This window comes from Mustela putorius, unplaced genomic scaffold (genome assembly GCF_011764305.1).
Source record: "Mustela putorius furo isolate JIRA1106 unplaced genomic scaffold, ASM1176430v1.1 tig00003858_pilon_pilon_pilon, whole genome shotgun sequence".
Classification (NCBI taxonomy): Eukaryota; Metazoa; Chordata; class Mammalia; order Carnivora; family Mustelidae; genus Mustela; species Mustela putorius.
The window spans coordinates 2,738,929-2,751,246 of NW_025422010.1; the positions used below are offsets into that span (position 1 = coordinate 2,738,929).

The window sequence follows — 12,318 nt, forward strand, 5'->3', positions numbered from 1 at the left end:
CGCTCACTGCCATTACCCTGGGAACTTCTCCTCTGTCCCCTGTGAAGACAGAATACATTATACCTGCAGACTATTGAAGTTGGATTTATTCTGGTGAAGGAGAGAGGTTTGGGGTTCTGGGTAAGAGCCAAGGTCAGAGGAGGGTGCCCAGCCTCAGCTGCTGCAAATTATTTTAGTTGAGGTTTTTTGGTTTATAAGAGGTAACCACGAGGATGCCCACAGAAGGAACATCTCTTGGGTTCTGCAGGGAGCTGGACAGGTACTCAAGAAGGGTGCTTCTATATCTTCACCCAAGGTGCTTCTTATCATCTAATGTTTAAACATTTTCTTTCTCCATGTCCTCAAAGGCCACAGTTGGGGCTCCAGTGAGCTCAGTGGGAAAGGGGATGTTCGCTTTGAAACAAAATGATTCAGAACCTCTAAGGCCATCAAGAAACCAAAATAAAACCCAGGGGTGATGGTTCTAACAGAGACACTCAGGCCTACAAAAAGGAGGGGTCCCTGACATAGGGAAGTAAGGAGTGTCCTGGTCCTGGTCCCAGATCCTGGGAGCAGCAGAGTCTGTGCAACCTAATTCTAGAAACCTAGAGGATGTAAGAACAGGTCTGAGAACTCACAGATGGGGGTACAGGTGCCCCTACTGTCATCTCTCCCCCACTGGGGGTGAGAGTTTAGCCTCCAGGCTAATCTCTCTGATCCCTGATTTCAGTCCTGCCTCAAGCCCAGGTCAAGGCCACAGCTGGGGTTAAGCTGGAAGAGAACATGAAAGCATCATCTTCACAAAAATGAATGAAAAAGTGAGTGATTCCTTTGTAATCTATTGACCACATCATTAAGAATGCCCAGAAGGGCACCTGGTGTCCTCATGATCCTCAATAGGTCACTGTAGGGTGGATCTGTGCACCCCTATTTCCAAGCCATTGTTCTATTTTGAAGCAGTCTTATCTCACGCAGAATCATCATCCAATGCATCTGAGGCACTGCCTACAAATATTTTTACTCTAAGAAGTACACAGGAATGGTTTACATTCAGGGTCTCAGAATGAACAATATGTGTAACACATCCTTAATGGACGTAAATGAAGTTAAAAAGAATGTTCCAGTAGGAGAAAACTATATGGGTCAGACAGGAGAAAAGGAAGGGTGTGTGTGGAACTTCCAGCAGGATTCTTGGGAGGAAAAAAGGTACAGCAAGCCCTTGACAGGGTGCCCGGCACTGGACAAAGGTCTTTTAAGAGGTAGTTACTTCTTTCAGGCGCCTGATGCCCTTAGAGGAAAAGGTTGAAAAGCTGCTCTCTCTATAAAACATGGTTCAGAGTAGGCCTGTTGCAGACCCTTGAGGACTCCACTGGGGAACCAAAATACAAGATAAAAGATGGGGACGTGTCTTCAAACTGCTCACTGGGCAGGGCCACCTTTGATTCTTACGCCAAGCGCTGGGACTTTGGCGGTGCGCAGAGACCCTTTTCTTAGGTTTAGAAGCACTTTCTGCCCAATTCCCAGAAGGACCCTCCCAGGGTCAAGACGCCTCCGTGGTCCTCCATGCTCCCTCCTCTGTCTCTCCAACAGGCCTGGGACCCTATCTCACTCAGCCCTCCAGGTTTCCAAGCCCCAATTGGTGATATGACCCGCAGACTGCAGTCCGAGGCTACTTCTCGGCCCTTCCCAGCACACTCGCCAACCAGGAGACAAGGGGTGAGCCGAGCAGGACCTAACCGCCACCGCACATGTGATCCCAAATGATAAAACGAGGTCCCGCCCACGTGAGCACGATGAAGCGATCCGGCCCCAAGATCCCTTTAAGGGAGCAGGCCCCGCCCCATCTCCCAAGTTCCCCTTAGCAGGAAGCAGGCCCCACCCTGACCACGTGACCCATAGAAGGCGTGGGGAGCTGGGCCGGCCCTGCTTCTCCCGTGACCCAGCGTGAGGGGGAGGGGGCTCTGCCCACGTGACCTATGTGAGGCCGCCAACCCTCTTCTCAGCCCATGCCCCACGTGACTCAGGAAGCCTTCCGCGCCCATGTGACTCAGAAAGCTGCCCGCGCCTCAGGAAACTTCGAGAGATGCAGTTAGGCTCCGAGTATTGCCTTCCGGTCCTTTGAGAGTGCTTTCAATCCCCAGGTCGCCCTTTTCAGCTGCCTAGTAGGCTCTGGGGTCTGTGGGGCGTCAAAATGTGGAACAGGAGCCCAGGGCTCCCGCGCCAAGGAGGCCTCAGGAAGCCGGAAGGTGATGCTGCCTGGGCCCCGGGCTTCCTACGTTCTCCTGCGGTTGAGGTGGCTGCGCGGGATGCGGGACGCTTCCTGTGTCCTTTGCTTGATGGGGGATCTGGAGAGGTTCCAAAGGAAAGTCGAGTGGGCGGACTTCCAGGTGGGTGCAGACTTCTTATCCCAGGGCCAAGGTAGCAGTTCTTTCTTGCTGTAACCACTTGCGCTGCCTCTTACCCTTGACCAAAGAACGCCACGGGTTGGGGGGGGGGTGCCTTCCGGAGACTGCCCCCAACGCAGTGGAACAGAGTGCACCCGAGAGGCCCAGTTTCCACCATTGGGACCTACAAGGGTGGGCTGACCCTGACACCTGGCCATGCCCTGCCTCTGGACGCAGCTCACCACCTGCTGGCATTAGGAGCCGTCACTGGTGGAAGGGGGTGGAGCTCAGGTAGCCCAGGCACAAGATGGCGGCCCCAAAGTTAGAGCTTGAACTGGTGGTGAATTGGGATAGGATGCCCACAGAAGGGAGTGCACTAGGCAGCGCACTAGGTGAATCATTTCGGAAAGCATGACCAGTTAGTAATTAGGAAAAGAGAACTGTGGGATTGAATGAATGGCTAGTGCTAGGCTGGGTTGATGCCATAGGGAAGGATAAAGGCAGAGAGCCAATTGGCAATTGGAAGCCACCCTCAGGATCTCCTTGGTAGTAAACAAAGAGGCCTTCATCTTGGGGGGTGGAGGGGGAAGGATGTGGAGCTGGGGGGGGAGGCCGGGGGCGGAGCTAAGGGTCTGGCTGGGATTTAATCTGCAGGGAAGTAGAGTTCCAAAGGAGGTTGAATTCCCAATCAGGGCAGGTCTGCTATACCAAAATAATCCTGGCTGGGAAGGAATGGCACCCTGGCCTATTGTTAGAGTTACCTGCATTGAAGACCCATGATCTGAAATTCACAGATTCTCCTTAACGCTCTGATAGGAAGTAAGTGAGCCAACCCACCCTATTAAAAACTAAAATATTGAGGTGCCTGGGTGGCTCAGTTATCTGGTTAAGCGTCCCACTTTGTCTCCGCCCTGGTCTTGATCTCAGGGTGGTGAATTCAGGCCCCATGCTGGGTGTGGAGCCTACCTGAAAAAAAAAAGTCCCCCCCTAAAAAAAAATCCCACTAAATCTTCTATTTGAATACATTGCAGGGGCATTTTCACTAAGACAAAATATGCTTTTCTTGCTGTCTTTCCCACTTTCCCTCCTGGCATGTAAGTGGGGCTTGTCCCAGCATAACACAGCAGGAGATGTGCTTAGGCTAAGAAGGGAGATAAAGGAACCACACCTTAAAGGACCACAAAAGTCTATGGCAAGGGGAGTCAATATTTTCTCAAGGGAATTTATGCACGTTTACTCAGTATTTTAGTTACCTGATGGTGTGCAATAAGTAAGCCCCAAATTTTGCAGCCTAATTCATTATTTTTGTTCTTATCTCACATGGTTTCTGTGGCTTAGCTGGATAGTGCTGGCTCATTGGTGTGTCTGAGGACTGGGGCTGCAGTCATTTGAAGGTTCAGTTGGGCCTGGATACCCACTTTCAAGACAGCTTCCTCACATGCCCAGTCAGTTTTTGACAAAAGCCCTTCATTACTTGCCACATGGGCCTTTCCATAAGGCCATTTGGGTGTCTCTGTGACACGAAAGCAAGTGATCCAGGGGGAAGCACGGTGGAAGTCACAGTGCCTTTTATGACCTAATTTTGGAAGTCACACACTGTAATTTCTACAGATGATCACAGGTCTGCTTTATTCAGTGCGGCGGGGGCCTTCACAAGGGCATGAATGGATACCAGGAGGCAAGAATCATTGTCATTTTGGGCGATTCTTTCTTACCACACATGGGTAAATGTAAACAAGGGGAACTGGAATATACAAGCAGTTTGAGGAACAGACCAGGGAGAGGGGCAATATATAAATAAATTATGTATTGTTGGACATAGAGTCAGAGTCAATATTACTATCTGGATGTGCAAAACATAATTGTGCCCCACTGTTAGAATTGGGGGTGGGTGGCTCTAGAGAGCCAGATAATAAATAGAATTCTGGGTCAGGATCCAGCTCACAGTGGTAACCCTGTGTCATTGCCCAGTTTGCAAACACCTGATTGGAATAGAATATTTGGAAGTCAATGCAGCACCCAGATTGGGTCTTTTATCTGTGAGATAAGAACTATCGTGAAAGGAGAGGCCAAGTGGAGGTCTCTGTACCTGTTTCCATTCCTGGTCAAGATAGTTAACAGTATCACATGGTAGGAGGAATGACAGATAATTTTGTCATTCTTAAGGATGCAAAGGGCTGGAGTGGTGGACCTTGTCATATTTTCATTTAATTCAGCAGTCTGTCCCTGCAGAAAGCAGGTTTATCCTGGAAGTTGGCCAAGATTTTTGTAAAGTCACACAGATAGTAGCCCCAGCTGAAGCTGCTGCTCCAGATAGGCTTGCCTTGCTTGAGCCGGATTAATGAAATCTCGGGTATATGGTATACAAATGTTAAATGGCAAATGTGTTCATTTCTGTCCCTGTCAGGTACCATCTGCTTTCACATGGAACAGGTGAGAGTCTACGTTTAATTTTGCCCCAAGATTATGCCCTTCCTGCCTCTGTCAGGAAGAGAGATCTGGACAACCTACAACCGGGCATCCACAGAACATCACACCAGTTCACCACTCTGACTTGCATGCCATTCAAGCGAGATTAGTGAGAAATGGCTGGCATGTTGGAAGCCTTGATAAGAAACATGCATTGCATCCTTGGAGACGTGCCTTTGAAGATTCAGGGATCTGCTGCATGAGAAGAGCTTGGAGTGCCCCAGGACATGCTGGGTCATACCATCCAAAAGAAAAGATGAATTATCACAACTTGCACCTCCCGTGGCAAAGAAGGAAGCATGACACCTGGTAGGATTCTTCAGGTTTTAGAGACAACATATTCCATATCTTGGAACGCTTTTTTGGCCTGTATTCCAGACACAAAAGACTGCCCCATTTTTTTAAGGTGTATTGGAGAGTGCGCTTGTGTACATGAGCAAGGGAATTGGGAGGGGCAGAGGGAGAAGCTGACTCCCCTCTGAGCATGGAGCCGGACACTGGGCTGGATCCTCGGACCTGGAGATCATGACCTGAGCTGAAGTTAGACACTTAACTGACTGAGCCACCAATGGGCCCAAAAAGACTGTGACTTCGAGTGTATCCCAGACTACGAACGTTCTCCTCAGAGGAGCAAAGTCTAAGCTGACGTGAAAGCAGCCATTGTGCTTGGGCCACAAGATGGCGCCAATCTGAGGGGACTGGGGGTACCAGTGGTAGGAAAAGGTACCTTCTTAGGGGTCTGGAGCCAGGCCGCGAAGTCTGCAGAGGTGACTCGTGCTTATAAAGCAGTTCCTGTAGTGCTAGTGGGCCTGGCAGAGGGCCATCAGACACGACATGACCCTATGGCCAGAACTGCTTGTCATGAGGGAAGTTCTGTCAAACCCACGAAGTCATAAAGTTGGTTGGGTTCAGCCACCGTCCATTGTGAAGCGGAAGATCCTGCTGGGTTAGAAGCTGTAGCTGTGCCTGAACACTTTATCCTCTTTGTGTCCAGCACCCAACTAGTAAGAAAAAGGAGCCCCCATCTTGGTGGGAGTAATTGACCCAGATTAGGAGAGATAGAGCTGCTTTTAAACCAGGGGATAGAGAGGAATAAATTTGACTCCCAAGGGATCCATTTAGGGGCTCAGTACTCCCTTGCCTCATTGTGCCACAGCCCTCTCTGCAAGAGGCACAGGGTGCAGGGGCTCAGACGCTTCGGAGATGGGGTGTGAGCCAGGCCACCTGGCATGCTAGCAAGGACAGCAGAGTGGTAGGGACCTTGAAGGGAATCTACAATGAATAATGAAGAAAAGACAAGATGAGGAGAATCGATGCATTGGAACCTAGGAGAAGGCCTTAAGAAAATCAGTGTGACACGTTGAGTATGTGTTTATAGCATCTTTCTCCAGTATAGAGGGAAGTTGGTGAAGGTCCTTCAGGAGGGTGCAGCAGGGAGATGCTTAGGGGCTTCAGTGGGGAGAAGCTGGAGGTGTGAACGGCTTCTCCCAAGGAAAGCATTTGGCAGGAAGGCTGACAGGCTTAGGGGAGGGGAAGGGAGATTGAGAGCATGAGGAGTTTTCACTGCCTGAGTTCTGGGGAATCTCTTCTCTGTGTCTTGTGCAGATGTCAGTAGAATATACACCCCCCTTGAAGGGTTTGGTATTTGGACTTAGTCTTAACCAAGTGAGAGGGTCATGAAGGAGGGGCAAGGGCAGAGACGCCCTGAGGGTCCCAGGCATGGTTTCTCTTGGAATGTTCCTTCAAAGAAGTGGGCCATTTCAGAAGCATGGGAGGAGGCTTTAGACATAGCTACTTCTGCAGCCAGGGCCCTGCCTCCTTCAGACGAGCTCTGCCTTCAGAACAATTAGTGGATTATGACAGGGGCCTGGTGCTGCCTACTGGGCCTCAGCTCTAAGCAGGTACCCCTTCTCACGCATACATAGGCGGAAAATGCTCAGTCGGGTCATAGTCCAGAGTTTTGATGGTTAAAATCATCATTTACCAAACCAGCTCTCTCACAGTCCCCTCGTTCCCTTGGGAAGAGCAGCCTGCTGTAGATCAGGGCTGAGAGAGGCTCCAGGGAGTGGCAGAGCACAGTCAGGGTGGGAACTAGAGAGAGGTGGGGCCCAGGTGTGGATTGCTGACTGTGTTGGGGTGGAGGGAAATGCATATGTTCCGTATGTTTGTAGAGACTGCTACCACAGGGCTGGCCAAGCGCTCTGGCCCTTGCCCAGGGCCCTGCTTGTGGGTGTCATTCCTGAGGCCTTTGTGGGTTCTGCAATTGATTTCTGACTTCACCATCCACACAGGCTGAGGTTTTAGCTTCTGTAGTCCAAATACTGGTTCCTCTGATCCACCTTTTTCTAGATTCCAAAACTTGCCTTTTTCTTAAAGAGCAGGGGTGTCTAACTTCTCTCTGACCTGGTTTTAGCTCTTCCTTTCTTTCTTTTTTTTTTCTTCTTCTTCCTTTATTTCATTTGGGTTTTCAAGTGGCAACTCAGAGCACTCATGTTCAGTCATCCAAGTGTAATCAGAGGTTCACTAATAGATTCTCCAGTGTGTCACTCCCCTTTTGTTCCTGGAAGAAATGCTCTGTGATTCTGCTTGGTTATGAGACACTGCTTCGTTCTGTTTAGTAGTAGTTTATCCAGGACTGTTGTATCTACTTACACTTGGAATGGTGCTTTAATTTTCCTTTCTCTTACCTTTCTCTGACATTTTGGGTCAAATTTTTACGAGCACCATAAGAGGAGTTTTAGATCTTTCTGATTTTTTGAAAATAATTTTCTTGTCTCTGATTTGCATTGAAGCCTGGTGGATTGTGAGTAGGAATGCACTGTATAGAGCAGAAAGGAATCCATATCTGAACATGTGGAAAGTTGCCATTACCATTTTAGTAAGGCCTGCTTGCCAGAGAAGGCAAACAAAAGCTCAGGACCTGACCTCTTGCCACTGGACTAGGGAAAGAGATGGTTGTCCAGTCCTTAAAATCATGTTGGAGATGGTGGTGATCTTGGGGAAGGTTTGAGAAACTAACTTTGGAAAAATTTATGCTCTGTGAAGCTCAGTAAGGAACAGAGATAAAGCCTAATTACTCTCCTTTCAGCAGCTGGGATCAGGATAAGGGACACCGGTGCCACTAGCAGAGAGAGAGAGCGTGCTCCAGATTTAGAACTAGAAGTGGTAGGATGGAAGGAGGGTAGGGGACCTCCGGGGATCTCACTAAGAAGGGTGGTGGAGGCTGGGTTGTCCTGGCCCAAAAGAGGGAGGGCTGAGCACCATGAAAATACACTGAGGATTTTCCCTTACCTGCAGCAGGTCAGTGGAGATGAGTGGACAAGACCCTCTCAGCCTCTTGGATCTTGCAGCACAGAGCCTCCTGAATGATGAGGACTCAGCTGTCCGTGCCCTGGAGAAGCTCCCTGTGGGCCTCTTCCCAACACTGTCCACGGCAGCTTTTGATGGGGGACACACAAAGACTGTGACAGCAATGGTGCAGGCCTGGCCCTTCCCCTGCCTCCGTCTTGGATCGTTAAGAGATCAGTCAATAACTCAAGACCTCTTGGAAGCTGTCCTAGATGGGCTGGAATTGGTTCCTACCAGTGCTGCTTGCCCCAGGTAACTGGAGAGACAGGGTGCTGATAGTGGCGCAGTGACTGAGGAAGTGGGAGTTGGATTCAGGGATGTGGGGCCCAGGCATGTGCCACCAGGTACAGTGTCAATCATTGGGAAGCCTTGAGCCATTGCTCAGGGTCCCTCTGAGAAGAGAGCCCTGGTGCAGTTCAGAGCCGATCACGCTGCTGAGGTGGTTAAGGGGGTGGCTAGGTTTCCGGGGGGTATCCCCGGAGTGTATAAAAAGGTGGGCACTGAGGAGGACCCTTTGAACGCATGGTGCAGGGCAGCAGGCAGGGCTGCTGGCTGGCCCAGCGGCCCTTCCCAGGGTTCACTGCTGCTGGTCTCCCAGCCCTGCTGTACTGGCCTGAAAGTCCCAGTCTCTACTATCCTTCTCATTCCCTGCAGAAGATCGAAGCTGAAGGTGCTGGATTTTACCCATGACTTTGAGCACTCCAACTGGGAGGAGTGCTCTGAGACGACTCCTGCCCCCTTTGTCATCACTCACATGCTGGAAGAGCCGGAGGCAGACCCGCTGGCGCCCAATTCCAAAGAACAACCTCCGCATCACCGAGAACCTGTGGAAATCCACACAGACCTTTTCCTCGGCGGTTTGTTCGGCTTCTTCCACCTGTCGGGGTTCCCCTCATACATACTGCAGAGAGTTGAGAAGAGCCATGGCTGTCTGCGCCTCCGCTGTCGGACCCTGGTCATCAACCAGGTGCCGTTGCGCAGCCTCGTCGAGATCCTGGGAATGCTGGAGCTGGAGACCATCCGAGAGGTGAGGCTTCATCACAGGAGCAGGTTCTGCTTCCGGTCGGACCTGATCCAGTTCTTCACCCATGTAGGGCAGATGAGCAACCTGGGCCACCTCATCATGAACGACATCCCCTGGGATTTCCCTGCAGACTGTTTCTCCTTGCTGAGTCCACTGGGCCACCTCCAGAAGCTCCATCTCATCTTTGGCTGTCTCTCAGGCCAGCTACAGAAGATGCTGAGGTGAGTGTGCGGCAAGTCCTCTAAAGGTACACAGGCCAGGGCTCCTGGACGCCGCTCTGGGCATTGCTGCATTGGAGCAGAGACAAGCCTGGGCTTCCCTTCTGTGAGTCCATAGAGTTGCTGCTGGACCCAGACTCCAGGGCGGTGGTCCTGGGCCAGCCAGGGGCTGGTGGCTGCTATAGAAGAGAAAGAGGCAGGTCTGAAATTGTCATCTCATCCACTCATTCATTCGCTTACTCCATTCATTCATTCATTCATGCGGTTGGTCTGTGCCAAGCAGTTAGCTAAGAATGGATATGCAACCTTGAAAAAAACCTGTCTAGAGTTTATGTAGAGAAGGTGAATAAGGATGGTAAGTTGTGAGAGGGTGGTGTTTGAGGGAGGAAACTGCCCCCCACAACATCTAAGCTGAGCTGATTTGGTGAACGGACTCTCCTCATAAATGTCTCTCAGATTTCTCTGTGGTATACCCTGGAATAGGCAGCTGTTCTCCTGGGGCACGGGTCTTTGAGTAAATAGAAGTATGGGGAACCATCTTCCTGAACCTTCTACCGAGTAGAATCTAGGCCTTAGCATGAGTAGGAGTTATATCTAAATTTCATTAATTCTACATTTTATGGAGCATGAGTAATAACTGTGTCAAGGTGGCTTGTTAGGAAGCTTAGAGGGGTGCCTGACACCATACTCTGAAAATAGAGAGGTCCTGTGGGGAATGGAGAAATGTTTCACTCCATGCTCTGTGTTCTTAACTGCTGCGGAAGATGGCTCCCACCATTTGCATCCAGACTGAGGTAGGCGTAGTGCAAATTTCTCAGGCCAGATTTCTGGATCTTTTCCAAATACATCTAGTGTACACTCCAATTTCCAAGCAGTAAATAGTGTTTGTCTCTCCACAGTGGCCTGCAAAAACCACTAGAGACACTGGTGATTAATGGATGTAGGCTTACTGAGAATGACATCACTTACTTATCCCAGAGCATTCATGCCACCCACCTGAAGGAGTTGGTCCTCTGTGGCAATAATCTATCCCAAATGGTTCCTGGGCCCCTCGAGGTTCTGCTGGGGGAGGTGTCAGGCACTCTGCAGCACCTGAACTTGAGAAGCTGCCGGTTGAAGGAAGCCCAGCTCCGAGCCCTGCTGCCTGCCCTGTGCTGCTGCTCTCGCCTCCGCTCTCTGGTGTTCTACGACAACGTCATCTCCACCTCAGGCATCATGAACGTGCTGCAGCGCTTAGCGGGGCTGAAGGAGCTGAAGCGTGTGCAGTACCCTGTCCCTGCTGAGTGTGTTGTGTACTTGGATGAATACAGGTGGGGGAACCTCAACAGAGTGGAGCTCGCCCGCGTGCATGCCAAGTTGCAGGAAATGTTGCAGGCACTACGGCGGGCGGACATGGAGTTGACGAACGCGACCTCAGTGGCCTGACTTATGAGAATGCACAGCTGACCTGATGGGAAAGAGGGGCAGCAGTGGATCCTGGAGCTGTGGCAGTGGATTTCCTGAGGATGGTGTGGCTTTGAAGAAAACTATGAAAACAAGATAAAACACGACAAACGCTGTGGTGGGGACTCCTATTTCTGGATCCAACTGGGGCTCCCTTACTCATTACATCGACAAGCACTGGTCAAAAATCGATCCTGGAGGTGCTGTTTTGGTGCTGGATATAAAAAGAGAGAGTCTCCCAGCACTTTTCCTTCTGGTCTGTTTACCCAGTTTCCCTTTCATTTTGCTTCAGCATTCCCACTTTGAACACCACGCAGTTGGGTGAGTTTCTTTTCAAAACACTTTTTTTAAAGTAAGGTGGGATCACTGACATGTTCGTCAAGGGAATAGATGAATGTAGGTGCTCAGTACGTAGTTTTTTTCACCTCTTTGTTCAGATATTTGTCGACTTCCTGTTCAGAAGCTGCTCTTATTGAGGAAGAGTGTAAACATTCAAGGTGTCTGCTTTCAAAGAACTTAGCTTTGAAAGGGATGGGTACCACTAAACAGGTCACCAAACCCCTATGAAAGCTGCTTTCAGAGGAGTGCCATGAGAACAACAGGATACCAGTATGGCGAGGGGTTACCGGAGTCGGGGACTGGGATGGTTGAGCATATGTATTGGTCTGTCCTCAGCTCCTGACACAGAGCTTCTGAAAGCAGTGTCATTTCCTAAGTAACAACTCTAGAAGTATCCTTTGTCCCAACATTTGGCCTTTGACCCCCACCCCGACACAGGGCTCTTGAAACCCTTGTACATACATTCCTAAGTGAGAAGAATACTAGGATCATTTTTTGTTCTAATGACACACTTTAGGCTGGGCAATCAGATGGCTCCCAGGTGGGGCTGGTCCCCTGAAAGACCAAACCATGATTAGCTTGGAATTTTCAGCCCCTGCCTCATTTTCCAGAGGGGGAAGAGGGACTGGAAACGGGAGTGAGTTGATACACCTACATGAGGAAACCTCCATAAAACCCCAGTAGTAGGGGTATGGAGAGATGTACCCCAACACTGCAAGGACAGAAGCTCCTGCACTTGGATCCTCTCCCCCCAGACCTCACCATATGTATCTCTTCATCTGGCTCTTCATCCATCCTATTTATCATCTTTTCATAAACTGGTAATAGTAAGTGTTTCTGTGAGATCTGTGAGCCACTCCAGCAAATTAATCCAACTTGAGGGAGGGGGTCATGGGAGCGCCTCTGATTTGTAGCCAGATCAGACAAGTGGTGAGTAAGCTGCGGGCTTAACTACTTGCTCTTGGGCATCTGAAGTAGGGCGGGAGCAGTCTTGTGGGACTGATCTCTTCAGCTGGGATCCGCCACTCTCTCCAGATGCATGGTATTGGAGATACAGTGTGACTTAGTTTTTGTTGCTTGGATCTTGAGAAGCTGCCGGTTGAAGGAAGCCCAG

General features: G+C 50.2%; 1 protein-coding gene across 5 annotated transcripts; it reads left to right on the forward strand.

Annotated features, from left to right (window-relative positions):
- Positions 1-1,916: 1,916 nt before the first annotated feature.
- PRAME (PRAME nuclear receptor transcriptional regulator) lies at positions 1,917-11,106 on the forward strand. 5 transcript variants are annotated; one of them, XM_004742514.3, is made up of 5 exons: positions 1,917-2,366; positions 4,771-5,141; positions 8,130-8,432; positions 8,835-9,425; positions 10,322-11,106. In XM_004742514.3, the coding sequence occupies exons 2-5, from the start codon at positions 5,032-5,034 to the stop codon at positions 10,845-10,847; spliced, it is 1,530 nt and encodes a 509-aa protein (XP_004742571.1). In that variant the 5' UTR covers positions 1,917-2,366; positions 4,771-5,031; the 3' UTR covers positions 10,848-11,106. The 5 variants fall into 5 exon arrangements, with proteins under 5 accessions (XP_004742571.1, XP_004742569.1, XP_044921192.1 ...); XM_004742512.1 differs by lacking the exon at positions 1,917-2,366 and adding an exon at positions 4,001-4,087; XM_045065257.1 differs by lacking the exon at positions 1,917-2,366 and adding an exon at positions 4,001-4,087 and having other exon boundaries at positions 8,133-8,432.
- The last annotated feature ends 1,212 nt before the right edge of the window (positions 11,107-12,318 follow it).

Coding starts and splice junctions, on each gene's coding strand:
- PRAME (XM_004742514.3), top strand. CDS start 5,032: ATGAGAAGAGCTTGGAGTGCCCCAGGACATGCTGGGTCATACCATCCA. Junction 8,433..8,834: donor ACCAGTGCTGCTTGCCCCAG/GTAACTGGAGAG, acceptor CATTCCCTGCAG/AAGATCGAAGCTGAAGGTGC. Junction 9,426..10,321: donor CAGCTACAGAAGATGCTGAG/GTGAGTGTGCGG, acceptor GTCTCTCCACAG/TGGCCTGCAAAAACCACTAG.